The sequence below is a fragment of the Ranitomeya imitator genome, chromosome 4 (assembly GCF_032444005.1).
Source record: "Ranitomeya imitator isolate aRanImi1 chromosome 4, aRanImi1.pri, whole genome shotgun sequence".
Classification (NCBI taxonomy): Eukaryota; Metazoa; Chordata; class Amphibia; order Anura; family Dendrobatidae; genus Ranitomeya; species Ranitomeya imitator.
The window spans coordinates 363,467,898-363,494,563 of record NC_091285.1 but is presented as its reverse complement, the minus strand read 5'-3'; the positions used below and the strand labels follow the sequence as shown (position 1 = coordinate 363,494,563).

General features: G+C 42.9%; 1 protein-coding gene across 1 annotated transcript in view; it reads left to right on the top strand.

Annotated features, from left to right (window-relative positions):
- GSAP (gamma-secretase activating protein) overlaps nucleotides 1–26,666 on the top strand; it is a 204,143-nt gene that overhangs the window by 147,212 nt on the left and 30,265 nt on the right. Inside the window, exons 16-21 of the mRNA XM_069765130.1 lie at nucleotides 6,230–6,450; nucleotides 6,592–6,661; nucleotides 11,444–11,526; nucleotides 11,774–11,827; nucleotides 12,685–12,813; nucleotides 16,273–16,331. Coding sequence (XP_069621231.1) covers nucleotides 6,230–6,450; nucleotides 6,592–6,661; nucleotides 11,444–11,526; nucleotides 11,774–11,827; nucleotides 12,685–12,813; nucleotides 16,273–16,331 — 616 coding nt within the window. The remainder of the gene's footprint in view (nucleotides 1–6,229; nucleotides 6,451–6,591; nucleotides 6,662–11,443; nucleotides 11,527–11,773; nucleotides 11,828–12,684; nucleotides 12,814–16,272; nucleotides 16,332–26,666) is intronic.

Genomic DNA, 26,666 nt, shown 5'->3' with positions numbered 1-26,666 from the left:
GCCACGTTTCAGATATCCCCACCATGTCATAATTATGCTCCAACAACATTAGTTCTAATTCGTCCATTTTGTTGGCGAGGCTTCTGGCATTAGTATACATGCACTTTATGTTCCTCTCTGTACTTCTATTTCTTAAATTATTAACTGTTCTGACCCCAACCCCCATGCCACCGCCACCCCCAACTTCCTTATTTGTGCCCAGGTCTCTGTCTGCACTATCTTCCCCTCCTATAAAATGAATACCCTCCCCCCCAATTCCTAGTTTAAACACTCCTCCAACCTTCTAGCCATTCTCTCCCCCAGCACAGCTGCACCCTCCCCATTGAGGTGCAGCCCGTCCCTAGCGTAGAGCCTGTAGCCAACTGAGAAGTCGGCCCAGTTCTGCAGGAACCCAAACCCCTCTTTCCTACACCAATTCTTGAGCCACTTATTAACCTCCCTAATCTCCCGTTGCCTCTCTGGCGTGGCACGTGGTACCGGCAGTATTTCGGAAAATACCACGTTGGAGGTCCTTGCTTTCAGCTTGCAGCCTAATTCCCTGAAATCATCTTTAAGGACCTTCCACCTACCTCTAACTTTGTCATTAGTGCCAATGTGCACCATGACCGCTGGGTCCTCACCAGCCCCTCCCAATAATCTGTCCACCCGATCAGCGATGTGTCGGACTCGAGCGCCAGGTAGGCAGCACACCGTTCGACGATCCCTGTCTTTGTGACAGATTGCCCTATCTGTTCCCCTAATAATTGAGTCCCCCACTACCAGCACCTGTCTGGCCTGCCCTGCTCTCCTATTTCCCTCCTTACTGGAGCAGTCACTCCTCCGGCTTTCAGAGGACATGCCTGGCTGCAGCAGTGCTACCCCTGTACTGGCACCCCCCTCATCTGCCAACTTAGCAAACTTATTGGGGTGTTCCAGATCAGGACTAGCCTCCCTGGCACTCTTCCCTCTACCCCGCTTCCTAACTGTCACCCAGCTTGCTACTTCATTGTCCTGCAGCTCCATCCCACCATCACCCCCCTCATCTGTCCCATTGAGCGTCTGCTCCGTGAGCAGAAGACTCCTCTCCATGTTGTCTATGGATCTCAGTGTTGCCAGCTGCACATTTAGAGTCAGAATCTGGGTTTCCAAATGCACAACGTGCTCACATCTCGCACAGCAGTATGCACCCTCGATCGGCTGCTCAAGGACTGCATACATGTGGCAAGATGTGCACTGGATGGCATTAACAATCGTGGAGCACATTTCCTAATGGGGATTGCACCAGACAGAACAGTTCAATTAAAAAAAATAAAATAAATAAATAAATAAATACAAAGTATTAATAAAAATCAGACAGCAATTCCTCCCTTGGAAACTCCCTGAATCCAAAGTCACTGAATCACAAGTCACACTTACCGCCGTCCACACTTACACTCAGCTCACACTCAGCTCGCTCACACTCGCTCTGCTGAAGATTTATAGATTTTTTTTTTTTCTAGTTCCCCTCAACAGCAATCAACCTTGCTGTTCAAATGCACTTCCAAAAAGGGAATGTATTGTTTTTAACTTTAGTTTTTAATATGTGCTTTTTGTATTTCTATGGTTTGTGGGAGGGATTTGGTGGCGGGGTGTGTCTGGCCGGTGCACTATATCCGCTGTCTGTCCTGAGCACAAATCGACCCGTAGAAGCGCAGGCATAGAGCGAAACGGCCGTCGTCCTCCCCTGCTCACACGAGCTTCGGCTCCCTCTCCCCCGGCCATGACTTTTATCTGGAGTTGTTAATAAAGAAGTCACTTTACCGAAGACTGGTGAGTGCCCTCATTTTTTACTTACAAGGAGCGCATATATATATATATATATATATATATATATATATAGCTCTGGAGAATTAATTCCAATCTATTGGTATGATCAGCCCGATCTGATCCTATCTTTCCAGTGATATATATATATATATATATATATATATAGCTCTGGAGAATTAATTCCAATCTATTGGTATGATCAGCCCGATCTGATCCTATCTTTCCAGTGATCGGCCAACACTAGTTGGAATCAGTAGGCCTCACTACATTATATTACCCTCAAAGTTTCCCTTGAAGGCAAAAATCACATAGTATTTTATATCAGCACCTTACAGTCTAGCATTTTTCACATTTGTGCAAAATAAACTTTGCAATAATTATGCATAATGGAATTGTTTTAATACAATGTTAAATGGTTAAGTAGCTTACCAGAGTCATGCAGAAGGAACTGCTGCTGGACACCATCAATACTGATCTCCTGGAATTCCAGGGGGATAACAAGTTGATCAAGGGTTTGAGGTAACATTGGGATATTGCCAAGTTGCCTTGCTAATCGTATTGTCCTCTTCAGTGATGCTTTCCTTGGGAGAAGTGCTGCAACATTAGAATGGGCTCCTGAAACGACGTCTGTGAGAATCTGTTGTGGTGTCTTGTTGTGAGTTCTGTTTTTGGGCTCCCTCTGGTGGTTACTGGTGGTACTGGGTGACTTGTGTTCTCTGTGGTCTCTGGTGTCCACCTGTTCCATCAGGATATGGGAGTTTCCTATTTAGCCTGGCTTTCTTGTCATTTCCTCGCCGGCTATCAATGTAATCAGTGTGTCTTTTTACCTCTGCTACCCGCTTCTGTAATCTTCAGGACAAGCTAAGTTTTGTTTTTCCTGTTCCACGTTTTGCTTTATTTTTGTCTTGTCCAGCTTGCAGATATGTGATTTCTTTTTGCTGTTGCTCTTGTGGGCTGATATTACTCCTCATGTTCCATGAGTTGGCACATGAGTTCAAGTAATTTCAGGATGGTTTTTTTAAGGGTTTTTCGCTGACCGCGCAGTTCACTTTTGTATCCTCTGCTATCTAGCTTTAGCGGGCCTCATTTTGCTGAATCTGTTTTCATAACTACGTATGTGCTTTCCTCTCATTTCACCGTTATTACATGTGGGGGGCTGCTATTTCTGTGGGGTGTTTCTCTGGAGGCAAGAGAGGTCTGTGTTTCTTCTAATAGGGGAAGTTAGTTCTTCGGCTGGCGCGAGACGTCTAGAATCATCGTAGGCACGTTCCCCGGCTACAGCTAGTTGTGTGTTAGGTTCAGTATCGCGGTCAGCTCAGGTTCCATCTCCCTAGAGCTTGTTTGGCTTTTGTGCTTGTCCTTTTGTGATCCCCTGCCATTGGGATCATGACAGTGTCTCCTGTGTTGTCCTTGCCCTGGTGACTGCCTCATTAACAAGTCGGATTGCTTCAGGTCTTGCAGCTTGTGCTGCATGACTGTGAAGATTGACTACTTTCACAACTTCGCCAGATTCTTCATTGGTCCAAACACGTCCCTTGCAAGTCGACCGTTTTTCACATACACAGATGGAATGGACATCATCAGCGGTTTGTTTGGAAAATAAGTAAATGTGATTCTCATGGACCAACTTCCTCCTTCCACGTTTGGACAGAACTGAATTCATAGTTGTAGAAAGCGAATTGCTGTGTTAGTGTTGTAGAAAGTGTTGTGTCATAGTTGTAGAAAGTGAATTGCTGACTGATTTTTTGTGGCAGTACACTTCTCTCTTTGTGGAGATTTCAGACACTGCTATATTCTGATGTACAGGTGGAATAAAAGCTAGTCTAATGTAACTTGCAGGACATGTGACCTGCTACTTGTTACATCTGCAACAAAACTTGCAGCAAAGCAGGTCAGTGCTGGGTCAACTTGCAACAAAGCAGGTCAGTGCTGGGTCAGGTAAAAGTTCAAAATTGTTTAGATTTAAGGCCTCTTGCACACTGTAATTTTAGAGTGGTTTCACACTTTTATTTGTGGCCGCCAGAGGTCAATCCGCTCTGGATCTGACATCCAGCTGACCCCAGGGCAATGCTGGCGGAATGCAGGCATTCCGCTCGTATTGCCCATAGAAGTGAACGGCTCGGTTCCGCGATCTGCAGCTGCCCGTTCGCTTTCATAATGCCGCATTCCGCTATCAGTGTCAGAATAAAAAGAAGAGCTTTTTCTTCTTTTCGTTCCACTGCAGGTTAGCGGAATGCGGCATCACAGAAGCGAACGGGCGGCCTGTAGTGCATATGTAGCGGAAGTGTAAAAGCACCCTTATGCTGCCACTGTTTTAGAACTCCAAAGCATGTGCTTTACTGGCATTTTTCAGAGCGCTTTTGTGAGCGCTCTCGGTAATGACCCATAAGATACAGGCTATTGATGAATGCGAAGTGCTCAAAAATAGCTCCTGTAATAAAATAAAAAGAGCTGGCCGAAACAACACCTCGCTTTTCCAGCCATTGACTTATTTACTATATAACTGTCTAAGGGTCACTTTCGTCTTTCTGTCTGTAAAGTTTTATTCGTATATTCATTTGTCGTGGCGTCTGTCTGTCTGTCAAGTCGCTGATTGGTCATGGCAAAACGCCCACGACCATTGCCACGACCAATCAGCGACGGTCACAGGCTGCAAGAAAAATGGCCGCTGCTTCACTGCCCTGCACTCACCGCTGACCGCTCACACAGGGTTAATGCCAGCGTTAATGGATCGCGGTGTACCGCACTCCGTTAATGCTGCTATTAACCCTGTGTGACCAACTTTTCACTATTGATCGTGCCTATGCAGCATCAATAGTGAAAAGATGTAATGTTAAAAATAAAAAAATGTAAAAAAAGTTATTCTCACCCCCTCCGATGTCGCGCTGTCCTCCGCGCCTCTCTCCAGTGCACGCCGTGCCTTCCGGTCCGAACGATGCTATGCGTCCAGGACCTGCGATGATGTCACGGTCATGTGACCGCAACATCATCGCAGGTCCTATGCTCAGACCGGAAGCCACTGCCAGCACTGCAGAGAGGCGTGAGGACTTCAGGGCCCGTGGCTGAGGTGAGTATATCTTTATTATTTTTTTTTTTAACATGAATATAGTGCCCACATTCCTAGACTATGTGGGCAGTGCAATATACTACGTGACAAGTGCAATATACTATGTCGGCTGGCCAATATACTACATGTGCTGTGCAATTTACTACGTGGACTGTGCAATTTACATGCGCTGTCCAAAATACTACTTCGGCTGTTCAATATACTACATGGCCTGTGCAATGTACTACGTGGACTGTCCAATATACTACATAACCTGTGCAACATACCACGTGGCTGCGCCTTCTAGAATACCCAATACGTTAGAATCGGGCCACCATCTAGTATATTCAAAATTGGCAATCTTCTTAGCGATTTTCCAGTGCTTAGCACTTGGGAAAGTGGCTACTGTGAAAGAGGTCTTAGGGCTAAAACACAAGGCCAAAATTCCCTGCCTAATTTGGGGCCAAAATATCTGGGGGGCAAAAAGCTGGGGGTTAAACATCCGGGGGCAAACTGCTGGGCGCGAAACATCCAGGGGCAAAACATCCGGGGGCGAACTGCTGGGGGCAAAACATCCGGGGGCGAACTGCTGGGGGCGAAATGTGCGGGGGCGAACTGCTGGGGGCGAAACATCCGGGGGCGAAACATCCGGGGGCGAACTGCTGGGGGCGAAACATCCGGGGGCGAACTGCTGGGGGCGAAATGTGCGGGGGCGAACTGCTGGGGGAGAAACATCCGGGGGCGAACTGCTGGGGTCGAAATGTGCGGGGGCGAAATGTGCGGGGGCGAAACATCCTGGGGGCGAAATGCTGGGTGCGAAATGTTCGGGGGCGAAGTGTACATGGGGGCGAACTGCTGGGGGCGAACTGCTGGGGGCGAAATGCTGGGGGCGAACTGCTGGGGGCGAAACTTCCAACTCCCAAATAGACATCCCATATGTTGAGCTGCAGCAGCTAATCGAACTGTGTTTGGTGCTTTGCATAATTACTTAAATGTGCAAGATTGAAGAAAAAAAGATGTGGCGCTCACCAGTTCGAATTAATGTGAAGAGTCCTTACTTCCATTCCCTGGGATTATGACAAAATCCAATAAATGAACCCATTGAGGCGTTGTGGCGCGAAACAGCCATTGGCCACTCTACCTCTCCCTGCATGCCTCCTCCTGTAACCTGCACATCATGTTTTAGTCATAATTCCAAGTAATGGAATAAAGGACTTTTTCACATTAATTCGAACTGGTGAGTGCCGCATCTTTTTCCTTCATCATTCATATATTACCAAGAGGCATAATCAGAGGATGACACTGTACAAAAACAAGACGTGAGCGGAAATTATGAAAAACTAGTTTGCTCTAAAGTTAGTATCTTGTGAAATAATACATTGTAATTGTCTTCTCTAGCTGCAGAAGCCAGAATTAGTGGTATGTGCTGCGATTGTCCCTTGCAGACGGTTCTGAAGACTAAGGTGATAGAATGCTGTACGGGAATTCTGTTCTCAGTGTCTATAAACCAAGCACAACTTCTGAAGTTCCTGGCGGAAAGCAGATGGGACTGTGAGCGCTTGGCCGGGATACACTGCTTCCTGTTACACCTGAATACTCAGCCACAAGAGGAGACTCGGGTAATAATAACACCTGAGGGGATCAGTTACATAAATGTGGAGAACTGACAAAATATTCATGACCTATTCTACGGATAGATGACTTGTTTTGAAACGTTTCTTATCTGGAGCACTATACATGTGATCTTTTCTGTGTTCCAGCTTATTGAATGGATCTGTGACAACCGGTCAACCTGTTTTTCATTTGACCCAATACAGGAATTTATCATTGGTATGTATTTAATGTTTGGGTATTTATTTTGGTGGTTACTTATTCTCTTGAATTACCTTACATCTTGTAGTAATATTACCAATTGCAAAAACGGTTGACTTGCACTTGAAGTGATTCTGTCTCCGGGTTTCGGCTACCACATCTGAGACCAGCTTGATTTAGGTGCAGAAACCCTGATTCCAGTAATGTGTATTGTACAGGGCTGCTTGCTGCAGTTTTGATAAAATCACTGTTTTATCTTCTGCAGCTCTAAGAAGTCTCTGAATGCTGAGCTTCCACATAACTTTCCACTTTCTGTGTACACTGTGTATAGGCAGAAAGTTGCCAATCAGTGTGCGTGTGTATGTGTGGAGGGGGGTTGTTATACAGAGCTTATGAATATGAAAGATTACAGAACGGTAGGTTTACTAGTCTACTAATGATTATCTCCCGCTGATTAAAACTGTGGTTTTATCAAAACTACAGCAAGCAGCCAAGTAAGTGACCCATCTCTGGAGTCCGGGTCTCTGTCTTTACATTCTGCTGAGCAAAAACAAGTGAAATTTCTTCCAGCTCCTTAGATAAAATTCAAAAATTTCTTTGTTTGAAAAACATTAAAATTCCATAGAAAATTCCGGGACATAGAATATCGGACAGTCAAAACGAGCGACGCGTTTCGATCACTGGGGTGATTTGTCAAAGCTCTAATGTTACGAACACCCATATTGGTATATATATCTCACGCCACCAATCATCGTCGAAAGATAAATCACATGATATGTGTTAATTATACCTAAAAGGTCTTAATATAAAAGTTACAAAAAACAACAATATGATAAAAAAAAACACAATGACGTGAATCACAGAACTAGTGTCAATAATATACATTGATTTTTATATCCACATGAAAAAAAAATTGAAACATATTACAGACAAAGAATCAGGAGGGAGGAGGAAGAAGGAAAAAAACGCCCCATACAGATTAATAATGGAACATTACCTCATTGCGTTTGTTAAAACCATCAGGAAGTCTAGTACCAAGATAGTAGATCCAAAAGGCTTCACGGGTAAGAAGCCGACGTTGTATATCACCTCCCCGAGGTGAAGGATGGACCATTTTGATGCCATAGGCACGAAATGTAGTAATATTCCTAGCATGACTATCAACAAAATGTCTAGCTACAAATGAAATGTTTCTATCAACACTAGATAATTCAGAAATATTGCGCAAATGTTCAGAAATTCAGTGTTTTTAGCTTTCTAGTAGTGCAACCTATGTAAGTCTTGCAACATAAGGAGCAATCAATTTTGTATACCACATTGGTAGAATTACAATTGATAGTTTTTTTATATGAAATTTTTTGGTATTGTTGTAATTATTGAATGTTTTTACATTAATAGTGTGTCTACACGTGGTGCATCCCATCCTACCACATTTAAAAAACCTGTACATGCAAGCCATGCCCTACTTTTGCTTTCTGATGAGAAAAAGCTTTGAGAAATTATGTTCCCAATGGTAGGCACCCTCCTATCTAATATATTGCATCCAGACAGCAAAATTTTGTTCAAAATAGGATCTTCTCCCAAAATAGGTAGATATTTGATTATAGTTCGTTTAATTTCCCAAAATGGGGACTATATTGGAAACTCAAAAAAGGTTTTTGTTGAAAAACATTCTCATTTCTTTTTCTACTATTACTATTACTGGTAGATTAAACAATTCTGAACGATCTCTTTGTGAAACAATATTTAATGCTCTATTTAAACTCCAATTTGTTTCTTTAATTTATGTGCGCAACAAGCAAATTCATCCTTTAATTTATCAGCATCACTACAGTTACGTTTTGTACAGATAAATTCACCCACCGGTATAGATCTAATGGTGTGTTTGGGGTGACTGCTGGATGCATGTAAAATCGTATTTCCAGCAAATGGTTTAACAAAGGTTTTTGTAGAAATCATTTCACCAGGAATAACCTGTAAATCCAGATCTAGGAAAGAAATTGAACCCAAATCCGTAACAAACGTAAATTTCAGATTAAATTCATTAGCGTTAATATAACGCAGAAAATCCGGTATGGTAGACATACTGCTACTCCAAATGATGAGTGGATCGTCAATGTATCTACCATACCAGACAATCTGCGACATAAAAACATTGGATTCCTCATATAGATACCTTTATTCCCAAAATGACATTACAAGGTTTGCCAAAGATCGTGAGAATTTCATATAAAAACTTTATCAATTGTAATTCTACCAATGTGGTAAACAAAATTGATTGCACCTTTATGTTGCAAGTCTTACATATGTTGCACTACTAGAAAGCTAAAACGCCAAATTTATGAACATTTGTGCGATATTTCTGAATTTCAGTTAAGTCCATACATTTTTGGACAGAGACAACATTTTTCTAATTTTGGTTATAGACATTACCACAATGAATTTTAAGCAAAACAATTCAGATGCAGTTGAAGTTCAGACTTTCAGCTTTCATTTGAGGGTATCCACATTAAAATTGGATGAAGGGTTTAGGAGTTTCAGCTCCTTAACATGTGCCACCCTGTTTTTAAAGGGACCAAAAGTAATTGGACAATTGACTCCAAGGTTATTTCATGGACAGGTGTGGGCAATCCCTTCATTATGTCATTCTCAATTAAGCAGATAAAAGGCCTGGAGTTGAGGTGTGGTGCTTGCATTTGGAAAGTTTTGCTGTGAAGTAAACATGCGGTCAAAGGAGCTCTCCATGCAGGTGAAACAAGCCAACCTTAAGCTGCGAAAACAGAAAAAACCCATCCGAGAAATTGCTACAATATTAGAAGTGGCAAAATCTACAGTTTGGTACATCCTGAGAAAGAAAGAAAGCACTGGTGAACTCATCAATGCAAAAAGACCTGGGAGCCCACGGAAGACAACAGTGGTGGATGATCGCAGAATAATCTCCATGGTGAAGAGAAACCCCTTCACAACAGCCAACCAAGTGAATAACACTCTCCAGGTAGTAGGCGTATCAATATCCAAATCTACCATAAAGAGAAGACTGCATGAAAGTAAATACAGAGGGTTCACTGCACGGTGCAAGCCACTCATAAGCATCAAGAATAAAAAGGCTAGACTGGACTTTGCTATAAAACCTCTAAAAAGCCAGCACAGTTCTGGAAGAACATTCTTTGGACAGATGAAACCAAGATCAACCTCTTCCAGAATGATGGAAATAGAAAAGTATGGTGAAGGCATGGTACAGCTCATGATCCAAAGCATACTACATCATCTGTAAAACATGGCTGAGGCAGTGTGATGGCTTGGGCATGCATGGCTGCCAGTGGCACTGGGTCACTAGTGTTTATTGATGATGTGACACAGGACAGAAGAAGCCGAATGAATTCTGAGGTATTCAGAGACATACTGTGTGCTCAGATCCAGCCAAACTGATTGGTCGTCGTCTCATACTACAGATGGACAATGATCCAAAACATAAAGCCAAAGCAACCCAGGAGTTTATTAAAGCAAAGAAGTGGAATATTCTTGAATGGCCAAGTCAGTCACCTGATCTCAACCCAATTCAGCATGCATTTCACTTGTTAAAGACTAAACTTCAGACAGAAAGGCCCACAAACAAACAGCAACTGAAAACCACCGCAGTGAAGGCCTGGCAGAGGATCAAAAAGGAGGAAACACAGCGTCTGGTGATGTCCATGAGTTCAAGACTTAAGGCAGTCATTGCCAACAAAGGGTTTTCAACCAAGTACTAAAATGAACATTTTATTTAAAATTATTGAATCTGTCCAATTACTTTTGGTCCCTTTAAAAACAGGGTTGCACATGTTTAGGAGCTGAAACTCCTAAACCCTTCATCCAATTTTAATGTGGATACCCTCAAATGAAAGCTGAAAGTCTGAACTTCAACTGCATCTGAATTGTTTTGTTTAAAATTCATTGTGGTAATGTCTATAACCAAAATTAGAAAAATGTTGTCTCTGTCCAAATATATATGGACCTAACTGTATGTAGTGTTGATAGAAACATTTCATTTGTAGCTAGACATTTTGTTGATAGTCATGCCAGGAATATTACTATATTTCGTGCCTATGGTATCGAAATGGTTCATCCTTTACCTCGGGGAGGCGATATATAACGTCGGCTTCTTACCCGAAAAGCCTTTTGCATCTACTATTTTGGTACTAGACTTCCTGATGGTTTTAACAAACGCAATGAGGTAATGTTCCATTATTAATCTGTATGGGGCGTTTTTTCCTCCTTCCTCCTCCCTCCTGATTCTTTGTCTGTAATATGTTTCAATATATTTTCATGGGGATATAAAAATCGATGTATATTATTGACACTAGTTATATGATTCACGTCATTGCGTTTTTTTTATCATATTGTTGTTTTTTGTAACTTTTATATTAGGACCCTTTTAGGTATAATTAACATACCGGTATATCATGTGATTTATCTTTCGACCATGATTGGTGGCGAGATATATATATATATACCGATATATTCTATGTCCCGGAATTTTCAATGGAATTTTAATGTTTTTCGAATAAAGAAATTTTTGAATTTTATCTAAGGAGCTGGAAGAAAGTTCACTTGTTTTTGCTCTGTATTTACGTCTGACAAGGACAGACTTCTGTGCACATGTGTTTCATTAGGTGAGCTGGCTTTTTCCTTTTCCTTCTTCACTTTACATTCTGCTGCTCTTAGATTAGGTGACAAAAACCCAGGGAGATATTCTCTTTAAATAAACATATGTGTATTATATGTTAGAATGCTCTAAATGTCATTTATTCTGCACTTTAGCTTCCTTACATAGGCACATGAGCTTGGAAACGATATCCCTTGATAAACTGTTGCCTTACACTTCAGTTCCTTTTTGGAGTCAGGTAAGATTATCAATAAAACTAATCACAGTTCAAGTAAATTACTTTAGACATATGCCGTAGTGCAGAACATTTACTGCATCGCCTATCCGCGGCTATTATTGTTCTTGCAAACAGTAAAAACCTTTGTCCATGCTTTGTTTTTCCCATTATTCAATAATCTGATAGATTAATGGTAACCTCTCCTTAGGCACTCACCATATGTCTGTATTTTTGCTTACACTACTAACAATTTTGTGTTCATTTTAAGGATATGGACGGTGTGTCTTGTACAACCGACATAACGGATATGCCAATTCTGAAGGTAAGGCCAGTGTCTTTGTGGTCGTTTTTGTTACTTAATATATTACATGTAAGATGATTCTGATGTCTGCCGGGAAGATGTGTAGACCATCCCATGATCTTCATGTTTTGATGGCCCATTTTGTAGCATGAGCTAGCTACACATGTAGGTTTTGGTTCAGTTTCTGTTAGCCCGAACCAAGAGTGGAGCACGAAGGAAATAAGAAAGCATAAAATAAGGGCTTGTATTATATAAGAAATAAAAAAAAAGTCCGCATTTATACATTTAGTCACAATTCTGCTTATTATTCTTACCTCCAGACTTGAATCTTCACCCCTCACTTCTACTATCCAACACAATCACCATAGGTGATGAAATCCCCACCTAGGTCTTCATCAAGGACCATACCCAAAAACTCTCCTATAGAAGTCAGAATGCGCTCCATGGTTTTGCTTGCTATTGTGCCTGCCATAAAGTATATCTAGAATTGCTGCCAACAAAGTTTAGCAAAAAGGTGGCTGCCCCAAAAATTGTGTTTAAAAAAAAAAAAAGTACCGTAAATAAAATAAAAATGGAAAATAAATATAGATTGGAGAGAGAGCTCATTTATCATTATTTGATTTTCAGTCTTAAAAATGATGTAACTGATAAATTAACCATTAAACTTTCTGGCAATAAGCAGCTGAGAACATAAATGTAAGTGTGAAAAATATGAAGAAAGATCACTACATACAGAAGTAATTTTGTCCTCAGCAGCACTAGATTTTTTAGCTAATCTTGCAGCCTTATATTTTATCTAAAGTAATTTTGTCCTCAGCAGCACTAGATTTTTTAGCTAATCTTGCAGCCTTATATTTTATCTATTTTTTTTCTCACAGATTGGAACATTTAAAGGTTTTTGGGAAAAATTTCATTCTGAACTGGAATACATGAAACAGGCCCAGCAACGTTTTCTGTACAGTAACCACATGCAGAGGAAGGATTGGTGCAGACTGATCTCTGAAGTGGTAAGCTGTGCCCTCCATTTATATGGATCGGAATTAATCATCTTGATGATACATTTAATGATGCACATGCACCTGACCTGTCACATACAGTGGCATCACATTGTTAGTCTTGTTGATATGTTTCCTTTTTCACTGTGACACTGGCGTTCTCATCTCCACAATCCAGGGCACAAAAGGAGACATTCCAGTGAGCACAGATGTCATGTCTAGGATTCTAACCTCTGCAGATAGGCAGGTATATGAAAAAAGAAGTAATCATGTACTTGGAAAGCAAGAAAAAATGTAAAATCAATAACTAAAATACCAAAAAAAAAAAAATAGAAAAGATATTTGTTGCTAACTATTTTTTTTTTTTAATTACGTATTCTAGCGTTCCATAAGGCTTAACATTCAATAAAATACAGTAGTGTAAATTCTGATTAGAGATCTTGTGCAGCACTTATGCTAACCTTTCCTCTCCATGCAGGGACACCGACATACTCACCGCGGCGAAGCTTCCTGCCTCTGTCCATGCACGGTGTTCTCGGCAGAATGCATTCCCCTGTTCTTAAAGGGGCAACATACGCACCTTCTAAGATGCCACCAGCTAATAGCTGGGAGGCATCCTGTATAAAAGGCACTCTCCCCAGTAGGGAGGTGCCTAATCAACAAGTATTCATTAGTTCGTGTGAAACTAGTGAATTGTTAGATCCTCTGGTCCTTGTTTGGCTAGTGCCCGAAACCTGAATTCCTGGTCCTTGTGTGGCCGGGTCCTAAACCTGAACCCCAGTTCCTTGTGCGGCCAGGTCCTGAACCCTCAGTCCTTGTGCTGCCGGGTCCTGAATCTGAGCCTCTGGTCCTTGTGCGGCCGGGTCCTGAACCTGAGCCTCTGGTCCTTGTGCGGCCGAGTCCTGAACCTGAGCCTCTGGTCCTTGTGCGGCCGAGTCCTGAACCTGAGCCTCTGGTCCTTGTGCGGCCTGGTCCTGAACCTGAACCCTCTGTCATTGTGCTTCCGGGTCCTGAACATGAGTCCCTGGTCCTTGTGCGGCCAGGTCCTGATCCTGATCCCCTGGTCCTTGTGCTGCCGGGTCCTGAACTTGAGCGCCCTGTCCTTGTACAGCCGGGTCCTAAACCTGAGCCCCCGGGTCCTGAACCCCCGATGAGGCAGGGTTCTGAATCTGAACCACCAGTCCTTCTGCAGCCGGGTTCTGAAAAAAAATCCCAGTTTTTGTGCGGCCGGGTCCTGAACCTGAACCACCGGTCCTTGTGCGTCCAGAGCCTGAACATGCTCCCCTGGTCCATACGTGGCCAGCACCTGAACCTGCTCTCCTGGTCTTTGTGTGGCCAGTGATAGACACAAAACCTCTGGTACTTGTTCGGCCTGTCCCTGTAGTTCGTAACAGTATCTGTCCTGGCCTATGAGTAGTCTGAACAGAGCCTAAGTACCAGTCTGTGTCGGTGAACCTGACCCTGGGGGTCAGCAGCCGCAGTACCAGGCACTGCCTAGAGGTGGTACCAGGCGGCTACCTACAGCTCAAGCCTGATTCCACCATCTGGAGCTCCAGTGACCACCAGGTAGCCGCTTAGCTACGCCCTTTCCTAGGCAAGCCCGGCTCTGTGACCCAGTGGGTCCATGAACCACATGCATTGCCTGCGGGTGTGACACCTTGCATTCAATCTAAAGAGTAGTTTCTATTGGATATGTGTCGCACACTTCAAGAAAATAGTTTATTACTTTGAATTTTTTAGTTTACATTTGGTTCTCCAATAAGGAGCAAATTAAACTCTCTTTATTTCCCATGTGGCTCCCACTCTAGCTCAATTTCATGAAATCCATGTGTATTGTGCTGTATAAGTTTACATTTCTGTGCACAGTCTTCACTGCAGATTCCAGCATAGTTGAAAAAATAGCTCTGCATGTAGTGCTGTTATTCCTTGAGAATAACACCCAGCATGATAGATCCCAACGTCAATGTCTCATTGGTGTCTATCATGTGATGGATCCAGCACTCCATTTTATTAGCTTTTATGACAAAACAGAAAATTGGAAATGACAACACGTGAACTTATCTTTTCCAATAATCTTTATTGGTTTTATCAATTTTGAAGGGGAAGGGTAAAGGGTAAGGGAAAAAAAAGGGTGGAGGGAAGAAAAGGAAAGACCCCCAAATATTATGGGGAAAAGGGAAGGAGAAAGAAAGACATGTATACATACATATAGACATTTCCATAAGTTTACACAAAACAACTGTCGCCTGAAAAAGAAACTCAAATGGTACACGTATACAATTGTGTATGACACCAAATTAAATGTACGATTAGAGAACACGGCACTCAGTAAATATGAGGATTGGCGGTGCTCAAGTAGGGTGTCCACCCCGTAGATAACAGATGAATAAAACTTGGCACTCAATTTGAGAAGAAAAGCTTCTTAGTTTATTGATGCATCCAGACAAACAAAAGTGCTAAACGTTTTCGGTCCACACCGGACCTTCGTCAGAGCGTTTCTTTGACATTGACTGGATGAGGAAGCCAGAAAGCCTGGATGAGCGTTAGCAAGAACAGAAAATCCAAGAGCTGCAGTATGCTGGAGGATCACAATGGAGAGTGCCGCGTCATGAAAAGGCACAGAGCCTGAGGGGAGTAGCGGCGCTGGATCCTAAGCGCTCAGTGGAGCAGGGCAGAGAGGAGCAACGTTGCTCCTCTCTGCCCTGCTCCACTGAGCGCTTAGGATCCAGCGCCGCTACTCCCCTCAGGCTCTGTGCCTTTTCATGACGCGGCACTCTCCATTGTGATCCTCCAGCATACTGCAGCTCTTGGATTTTCTGTTCTTGCTAACGCTCATCCAGGCTTTCTGGCTTCCTCATCCAGTCAATGTCAAAGAAACGCTCTGACGAAGGTCCGGTGTGGACCGAAAACGTTTAGCACTTTTGTTTGTCTGGATGCATCAATAAACTAAGAAGCTTTTCTTCTCAAATTGAGTGCCAAGTTTTATTCACCAAATTAAATGTAGCTCAATATCAGCATCTGAAAATAAGTCCGTAAACTTAAACAGTACATGTAAATAATTGCATAACACCAAAATAGATGTTGCTTAGTATCGACTTCTGAAATAAAAATCAGTATATAAACCTGTCAAGTCCGGGAACACCATAAGGTGACCCTAAGACTGGTTGGAGGGCAATGTCCGGTTCTTGTGAAGTAAGATAACAAGTGGAATGAAGATCTTGTCAAGTAGGATGTCTATTTGATGTACACAGAGAGGAGGTATCGGAGGAAACTACAGAAGATGTCAATCCTGTTCTTTTCAGAAAGTTAATTCCTTCCTCCGGAGATGAGAGAATAAACCGTTTTGAAGCATATTTCACTTGTAAATTAGAACGTGAACTTATCTTAACTTGTTTATTCCGTTTTAATCGTACAAGTAATTTGTAAGAGCGATAATCGCTTAAAATATTTTTTACATTTTTAAATTACCAGGATACAATGGAGAAGAGAAACGATATTTATCGACGGAATATACTTGAGAATGCTAAGAAGTACGTACAAGTGTATATCATAATGTTATGAACCTGAGCTATAACTGATTCTTTATTACATATTGTAAAACCTAATTGTTTGGCCGTGGGTCAGTAATTTGAACTTAGTATCTGGATAATTAGATTTGTTTTAACTATAACTGATTCAGTAGAATTTATATTGTATAGCAACAGGTGATTATTATATTATTCTAGATTTTTAGCATAATAGTGTAGGAATATGAAGTATTAGTGGTTTACATATGGTACTTCATTGCTGTTCTGGGATCCATCTGCATGGAGTTTATATGTTCCCCCTCGATCGGGTCTCCTCTGGCTACCTTTGTTGCCTCCCAAACTCCAAGAATCTAGATATGACTCTTGAAATTGGCCATAAAGTGATAATCAGATTATAAGCCTCCTTAGGTACAGATACTGATGTGATTTTGTGATTTGTTTATGGTTAAAGTTAAAGCAATTCTATGAAAAAGCAATGGACAGTAATGTGTGTGTATAAAACATAGCTATAAAAAGATGTAGCTTCATAATGATGAAAGTAGCCATGTCAAAGCCCGATTATAAGATAAAATATCAATTAAGAATATGGTGATGAAACATCCACTGGAAACGCTAAGGAACTGATAGACTTATTGATTTTACCTACACAACACTATTTCAAACAGTTTTAAAATTCAACGCTAGTCTGATCTAAAAATTAATATGAATGTAATGCTAAGTAAATTTACATGGTGACCTCCTTTTCATTCATTGTGCTGCAAATTCCTGCACTCCCCTTCTCTCCTCCATCCTGGCAGTGGCGCTATTCAGACTAATGATGCGCATATTGCATTGGTCATCTTTGACACCCCCTGCTCTCTGATTAACTTGTGCTCCTCAAGTGAAGCAGGGCTGGCCAGTCGGAGAACAGGAGGAGTGCTTTAGTAGTCTGAGTAGTAGTTTTATTTATTTATAATACTACCATTTAGGATGCATATGCTGTATAATTTTATACATATTTCTGGTGAGGGTGGGGGGACTGATGTGGTTGTTTTCACAGCTTTCATCAAGCAGTATAAATTACTAGTTACCGTAACTTTAATTCTGAAGATCAGTTGGATTAGAGGGAGACCAAATATCAAATTTTGTTGTGTGTTTTTTGGGGGCAATTTTTTTTTAAATACTTTTGCACAATGCAAACACTTTTTATCTGGCAGTTCAGTTCGCTTTTCCACAGATACGCAATAGGTTTATTTCTCTGTCAGACTAAGAACATATGACGACTTATGGGTTTTTTTCTGGACAAGTACCGTATATACTTAAGTATAAGCCGACCCAAGTATAAGCCGAGACCCCTATTTTTGCCACAAAAAACTGGGAAAACTTATTGACTCGAGTATAAAGGTACCTTCACACTAAACGATATCGCTAGCGATCCGTGACGTTGCAGCGTCCTCGCTAGCGATATCGTTCAGTTTGACACGCAGCAGCGATCAGAATCCTACTGTGATGTCGTTGGTCGGGGCTAGAAGGCCAGAACTTTATTTGGTCGCTGGCTCTCCCGCTGACATCGCTGAATCGGCGTGTGTGACACCGATTCAGCGATGTCTTCGCTGGTAACCAGGGTAAACATCGGGTTACTAAGCGCAGGGCCGCGCTTAGTAACCCGATGTTTACCCTGGTTACCGGCATCGTTGGTCGCTGGAGAGCTGTCTGTGTGACAGCTCTCCAGCGACCAAACCGCGACGCTGCAGCGATCTGGTTACCATCCTAAAAGTAAAAAAAACAAACACTTCATACTTACCTACCGCTGTCTGTCCCCGGCGCTCTGCTTTCCTGCACTCACTGTGAGCACAGGGCCGGAAAGCACAGCGGTGACGTCACCGCTCTGCTTTCGGCCGCTGTGCTCACAGCCAGTACAGAGAAGCAGAGCGCCGAGGACAGACAGCGGAAGGTAAGTATGAAGCATTTGTTTTTTTTACTTTTAGGATGGTAACCAGGGTAAACATCGGGTTACTAAGCGCGGCCCTGCGCTTAGTAACCCGATGTTTACCCTGGTTACCGGCATCGTTGGTCGCTGGAGAGCTGTCTGTGTGACAGCTCTCCAGCGACCAAACAGCAACGCTGCAGCGATCCGGATCGTTGTCGGTATCGCTGCAGCGTCGTTTAGTGTGAAGGTACCTTAAGCCTAGGATGGACAATGCAGCAGCTACCAGTAAATTTCAAAAATAAAAATAGCTACCAATAAAAGTAAAATTAATTGAGATATCAGTAGGTTAAGTGTTTTTGAATATCCATATTGAATCAGGAGCCCCATATAATGCTCCATACAGTTCATGATGGGCCCCATAAGATGCCCCATACAAAATACGCCCCATATAATGATCCATAAAGTTCATGATGGGCCCCTTAAGATGCTCCATATTAAAATATGCCTCATATAATGCTACACAAAGAATAATGGCCCCATTAGAAGCTCCATATTAAAATATGCCCCATATAATGCTACATAAAAGGTTAATGATGGCCCCATAAGATGCTCCATAGAATAATATGCCCTATATAATGCTCCATAAAAGTTGATGGCCCCATAAGACGCTCCATAGAATAATATGTCCCATATCCTGCTCCATAAAGGTTGATGGCCCCATAAGATGCTCCATAGAATAATATGCCCCATGTGCTGCTTCATAAAAGTTGATGGCCCCATAAGATGCTCCATGGAATAATATAACCCCATGTGCTGCTGCTGCGATTAAAAAAAAAAAAGACATACTCGCCTCCTGTCACTGGGAGCCATGTGCCAGTGTCGTGAACAGACGCGGCACATCGGTGCGCTATGGCGGCCAGGTACCAGTGTCGACGCTGGCTCAGGCCCCCGGTCACTTGCGATATTCACCTGTCCCCGTTCCACCGCTGCGCGCCGCTGTGTCCTCCGGCTGTCTGCAGTGACTGTTCAGGCAGAAGGCGTGCACTAAACATGTCATCGCGCCCTCTGACCTGAACGTCACAGTCAGAGGATGCGGAAGACGGAGCCCTGTGGTGGAACAGGGACAGGTGGTGAATATCGCATGGCTCACCCTCCCCCGTCCTGGCGCGGTCTGCACTTCCCTGCTTCTCAGATGGTCTCGGCGCCGGCAGCTCTTCCTGTGTTGAGCGGTCACTTGGTACCACTCATTAACCCCTTAATCCCATATGACGTACTATCCCGTCCAGGTGACCTGGGACTTAATTCCCAGGGACGGGATAGTACGTCATATGCGATCGGCCGCGCTCACGGGGGGAGCGCGGCCGATCGCGGCCGGGTGTCAGCTGCCTATCGCAGCTGACATCCGGCACTATGTGCCAGGAGCGGTCACGGACCGCTCCCGGCACATTAACCCCCGGCACACCGCGATCAAAGATGATCGCGGTGTGCCGGCGGTGCAGGGAAGCATCGCGCAGGGAGGGGGCTCCCTGTGGGCTTCCCTGAGACGATCGGTACACGGTGATGTACTCACCGTGTACCGAGCGTCTTCTCCCTGCAGTCCCCGGATCCAAAATGGCCGCCGGGCCGCATCCGGGTCCTGCAGGGAGCACTTCCGGGTCAGGGTCAGGCTGCAGCTGCAGCTCTAATCCTGCCCGGCTGTATGTCAGATCACCGATCTGATAGAGTGCTGTGCACACTGTCAGATCGGTGATCTGTGATATCCCCCCCTGGGACAAAGTGAAAAAGTAAAAAAAAAAAATTTCCACACTTGTAAAAAAAAAAAAAAAAAAAAAAAAATTCCTAAATAAAGCAGAAAAAAAAAAAATATTATTCCCATAAATAAATTTCTTTACCTAAAAAAAAACAAAAAAACAATAAAAGTACACATATTTAGTATCGCCGCGTCCGTAACGACCCGACCTATAAAACTGGCCCACTAGTTAACCCCTTCAGTGAACACCGTAAGAAAAAAAAAAAAAAACGAGCCAAAAAACAACGCTTTATTATCATAACGCTGAACAAAAAGTGGAATAACACGCGATCAAAAAGACGGATATAAATAACCATGGTACCTCTGAAAGCGTCATCTTGTCCCGCAAAAAACGAGCCGCCATATAGCATCATAACCAAAAAAATAAAAAAGTTATAGTCCTCAGAATAAAGCGATGCCAAAATAATTATTTTTTCTATAAAATAGCTTTTATCGTATAAAAGCGCCAAAACATAAAAAAAATGATATAAATGAGGTATCGCTGTAATCGTACTGACCCGAAGAATAAAACTGCTTCATCAATTTTACCAAACGCGGAACGGTATAAACGCCTCCCCCAAAAGAAATTCTTGAATGGCTGGTTTTTGGTCATTCTGCCTCACAAAAAATCGGAATAAAAAGCGATCAAAAACTGTCACGTGTCTGAAAATGTAACCGATAAAAACGTCAACTCGTCCCGCAAAAAACAAGACCTCACATGACTCTGTGGACCAAAATATGGAAAAATTATAGGTCTCAAAATGTGGAGACGCAAAAACTTTTTTGCTATATAAAGCGTCTTTTAGTGTGTGACGGCTGCCAATCCTAAAAATCCGATATAAAAAACGCTATAAAAGTAAATCAAACCCCCCTTCATCACCCCCTTAGTTAGGCTAGGTTCACATTGCGTTAATGGGTTAACGCTAACGGACAGCGTTGCACGGCGAAAATGTCACAATTAACGCCGTGCAACGGGTCCGTTAGCACAACCATTGACAGCAATGTGATTTTCGGGTGTAGCGCATCGCTAGAGCGTGCCATTTTCGGCTCACGCTAGCAAGGTGCCATTCTTTTGTGGCGCGCCTCAGACGCTGCTTGCAGCGTCCGCGGCGCGCCCGAGGTCCGATCCCCGATCTTCCAGAGCGGGGACGTTAACGCGACCACTAAACACGACACCTAAAAAGACATTGCGTTAGCGCAATCCGCTAGTGCTAAACGGATTTCCCTAACGCAATGTGAACCTAGCCTTAGGGAAAAATAATAAAATTTAAAAAAATGTATTTATTTCCATTTTCCCATTAGGGTTAGGGCTAGGGTTAGGGTTTGGATTACATTTACGGTTGGGATTAGGGTTGGGATTAGAATTAGGGGTGTGTCAGGGTTAGGTGTGTGGTTAGGGTTACAGTTGGGATTAGGGTTAGGGGTGCGTTTGGATTAGGGTTTCATTTATAATTGGGGGGTTTCCACGGTTTAGGCACATCAGGGGCTCTCCAAACGCGACATGGCGTCCGATCTCAATTCCAGCCAATTCTGCATTGAAAAAGTAAAACAGTGCTTCTTCACTTCCGAGCTCTCCCGTGCGCCCAAACAGGGGTTTACCCCAACATATGGGGTATCATCGTACTCGAGACAAATTGGACAACAACTTTTTGGGTCCAAGTTCTCTTGTTATCCTTGGGAAAATAAAAATTTGGGGGGCTAAAAATCATTTTTGTGGGAAAAAAAAGGTTTTTATTTTCACGGCTCTGCGTTATAAACTGTAGTGAAACACTTAGGGGTTCAAAGTTCTCACAACACATCTAGATAAGTTCCTTGGGAGGTCTAGTTTCTAATATGGGGTCACTTGTGGGGGGTTTGTACTGTTTGGGTACATCAGGGGCTCTGCAAATGCAACGTGACTCCTGCAGACCAATCCATCTAAGTCTGCATTCCAAATGGCGCTCCTTCCCTTCCGAGCTCTGCCATGCGCCCAAACAGTGGTTCCCCCCCACATATGGGGTATCAGCGTACTCAGGACAAATTGGACAACAACTTTTGGGGTCCAATTTATTCTGTTACCCTTGTGAAAATACAAAACTGGGGGCTAAAAAATAATTTTTGCGAAAAAAAAAAAAAATTATTTTAACGGCTCTGCGTTATAAACTGTAGTGAAACACTTGGGGGTTCAAAGCTCTCAAAACACATCTAGATAAGTTCCTTAGGGGGTCTAGTTTCCAAAATGGTGTCACTTGTGGGGGGTTTTAATGTTTAGGCACATCAGGGGCTCTCCAAACCAACATGGCGTCCCGTCTTAATTCCAGTCAATTTTGCATTGAAAAGTCAAATGGCGCTCCTTCCCTTCCGAGCTCTGCTATGCACCCAAAAAGTGGTTTACCCCCACATATGGGGTATCGTCGCACTCAGGACAAATTGCACAACAACTTTTGTGGTCTAATTTCTTCTCTTACCCTTGGGAAAATAAAAAATTGGTGGCGAAAAGATTATTTTTGTGAAAAAATATGATTTTTTATTTTTACGGCTCTGCATTATAAACTTCTGTGAAGCACGTGTTGGGTCAAAGTGCTCACCACACCTCTAGATAAGTTCCTTAAGGGGTCTACTTTCCAAAATGGTGTCACTTGTGGGGATTTCAATGTTTAGGCACATCAGGGGCTCTCCAAACGCAACATGGCATCATATCTCAATTCCAGTCAATTTTGCATTGAAAAGTAAAATGGCGCTCCTTCCCTTCCGAGCTCTGCCATACGCCCAAACAATGGTTTACACCCATATATGGGGTATCAGCGTACTCAGGACAAATTGGCCAACAATTTTTGAGGTCCAATTTCTTCTCTTACTCTTGGGAAAATAAAAAATTGGGGGCGAAAAGATCATTTTTGTGAAAAAATATGATTTTTTATTTTTACGGCTCTGCATTATAAACTTCTGTGAAGCAATTGGTGGGCCAAAGTGGTCACCACACATCTAGATAAGTTCCTTAGGGTGTCTACTTTCCAAAATGGTGTCACTTGTGGGGGGTTTCAATGTTTAGGCACATGAGGGGCTCTCCAAACGCAACATGGCGTCCCATCTCAATTCCTGTCAATTTTGCATTGAAAAGTCAAATGGCGCTCCTTTCCTTCCGAGCTCTGCCATGCGCCCAAACAGTGGTTTACCCCCACATATGGGGTATCAGCGTACTCAGTACAGATTGTACAACAATGTTTGGCATCCATTTTATCCTGTTACCCTTGGTAAAATAAAACAAATTGGAGCTGAAATAAATTTTGTGTGAAAAAAAGTTAAATATTCATTTTTATTTAAACATTCCAAAAATTCCTGTGAAACCCCTGAAGGGTTAATAAACTTCTTGAATGTGGTTTTGAGCACCTTGAGGGGTGCAGTTTTTAGAATGGTGTCACACTTGGGTATTTTCTATCATATAGACCCCTCAAAATGACATCAAATGAGATGTGGTCCCTAAAAAAAAATGGTGTTGTAAAAATGAGAAATTGCTGGTCAACTTTTAACCCTTATAACTCCCTAACAAAAAAAAATTTTGGTTCCAAAATTGTGCTGATGTAAAGTAGACATGTGGGAAAGGTTACTTATTAAGTATTTTGCATGACATATCTCTGTGATTTAAGGGCATAAAAATTTAAAGTTGGAAAATTGCGAAATTTTCTAAATTTTCGCCAAATTTCCGTTTTTTTCACAAATAAACGCAAGTTATATCGAATAAATGTTACCACTAAAATGAAGTACAATATATCACGAGAAAACAATGTCAGAATCGCCAAGATCCGTTGAAGCGTTCCAGAGTTATAACCTCATAAAGGGACAGTGGTCAGAATTGTAAAAATTGGCCCGGTCATTAACGTGCAAACCACCCTCGGGGCTTAAGGGGTTAAAGTAATGAATATTTGCTCCACACTTATGGGAGTGGAGTCGCGTCCATATTCATTACTTTAATGAGTGGTACCACGTGACCGCTGAACACCGGAAGAGCTGCTGGCACCGAGACCATCTGAGAAGCAGAGACGTGCAGAGACAGCGCCGGGAGGGTGAGTATGATGTGACAGCCGCCACTCCCCCTCCCCCGCTGACACCCTGGGACAATGACTCGAGTATAAGCCGAGAGGGGCACTTTCAGCCTAAAAAATGGGCTGAAAATCTTGGCTTATACTAGAGTATATACAGTGCCTTGCAAAAGTATTCGGCTCCTGGAACTTTTCAACCTTTTCCCACATATCATGCTTCAAACCTAACGATACCAAATGTAAATTTTTGGTGAAAAATCAACAATTGGAACACAATTGTGAAGTTGAACGAAATTTATTGGTTATTTTACATTTTTTTGAAAAGTCAAAAACTGAAAAGTGGGGCTTGCAATATTATTTGGCCCCTTTACTTTCAGTGCAGCAAACTCACTCCAGAAGTTCATTGTGGATCTCTGAATGATCCAATGTTGTCCTAAATGCCTAATGATGATAAATATAATCCACCTCTGTGTAATCAAGTCTCCGTATAAATGCACCTGCTCTGTGATAGTTTCAGGGTTCTGTTTGAAGCACAGAGAGCATCATGAAGACGAAGGAACACAAGAGGCAGGTGTGTGATACTGTTGTGGAGAAGTTTAAAGCCAGATTTAGATACAAAATGATTTCAAAAACTTTAAACATCCCAAGGAGCGAGGGGAGAGTTGAACTGTTAGAGGAACGTGTAGGGGGAGCGGAGGACCAAATTGCCGAAATGACTAAAAGGGAGAAAAAATACATCCAGCGCATTTCAGAGTTGGAGCTTAAAACTGACGATCTGGAGAACCGCTCACGTAGAAATAACTTGAGAATTGTTGGTGTGCCTGAAAAGGCAGAAGGAAACAACCCCATGGAATTCATTGAGACATGGTTGAAAACTAAGGTGGGAGGAGATAGTCTCACTAAATTATTCGCGGTTGAAAGAGCGCACAGGGTGCCGTCCAGACCTCTGCCCCCTGGATCCCCTCCAAGGACTTTTCTGGCTAAAATCCTGAACTATAGAGACCGAGATATTCTGATGAGGAAGGCCAGGAATATGGAGGAATTAACCATCGATGGCAACCGAGTATCTATCTATCCTGACTATTCCACAATTGTGCAGAGGCTTAGGATGAAGTTTGGAGAGGCTAAAAGACGTCTGCGTGAACTGGGCCTGGCTTATTCTATGCTGTATCCGGCAAAACTACGCGTGGTGGCTATGGACAAGGTCCACTTTTTCCAGAGCCCCGAGGAAGTGTCACACTGGTTGGATCTGAACGCGAAGCGTATTGGAGCGGAAAAGAACCGCTGAGGAGGATCAGGAGTGATTTTCTGTCTAAAGTGTTCATCTGACAGAATTAACTGAGTTACGGGTTCACTGTGACAGAATACTGGAGTAACTTGTTTTGAAGGACTATTGCGCTATGGCTGTGTTCGGCGGCGCAACTGTTTTTACATTATGTTTCGGATGGGCGGGGGGAGGGGAACGACTGTTGGATAGTGGGAAATTTATTGTGGGTGAGTGTCAGCTTTTAAGTCACTGGTAGGAGTGTTAGTACGTTCCCCCTTTTTCTCATATAGAGAGGGAGTAGGAGTTCTGTGAGGAAGGAGGTTATTGAGGGAGATGTAAGGTTCAGGTTATTTTGCAATAATGAGGGATTGGGGGGAGGTTTGGGGTGGGAGGGGTCAGTTTAAGGGGGGAAGAAGATCAAAAGATGGGAGAAGAATATTTTCATTGTTTGGCAATATGATGGGAGATAAAGTAAAAATTTTGAGCTGGAACATTAGAGGTCTATCAAACAATACAAAGCGTACGGCGATTTTGCAATATATCTTGAAACAGAGGCCCTCGCTGATATGCCTTCAGGAAACCCATTTAGTAAAAGAAAAAGTGGATATACTGCATAAAAGATGGGTGAGGAAGGCGTACCACGCGACATTCTCGAACTACGCTAGAGGGGTGTCGATTCTGGTGCACACGAGCGTACCGTTTGAGGAGGTGGAGGTGGTGATAGACAGTGATGGACAGTATGTATTCCTAGTGTGTAAAGTATTTGCTAAATTGCTATGTGTAGTGTCGGTATATATTCCTCCACCGTACTCGGGGAAAAAATTGCAGGAAATCCTTAATATAGCCGGTAGATGGGGGGGAGTTCCTTTGCTTATAATAGGAGATGTCAATAACATTATTAACGATCACTGGGATAAGGGTCAACACGCACAGCTGAGGGCGGAAGGGAATGAGAAAGCGTTTGGCAGTTATTTGAAAGAAGTGGCATGGAGGGATCTGTGGAGAGTCCGTAACATTGACACATACTGCTTTTCCTGCTATTCGGCGAGATATGGCTCGTTGTCTCGTATCGATTTGGCCCTAGGTAATGAAGGAATGGATGGGCTGGTGGAGGGGGTGGAATATATGACTAGGGTAATCTCGGACCATAGTCCGCTTGTGGTAACACTGAAAATTGAAAGCCAGGGGGAGATAGCTAAACGGGGGTGGAAAATTAACCCTTTCTGGTTGCAAATTCTGGATATGGGAAAGATAGGGGAGGAGCTGGAGGAGTTCTTTCAAATTAATAACGGTAGTGCAGCGAAATACGTGGTGTGGGATACCATGAAGGCATTCTTGAGGGGGATATTATTTA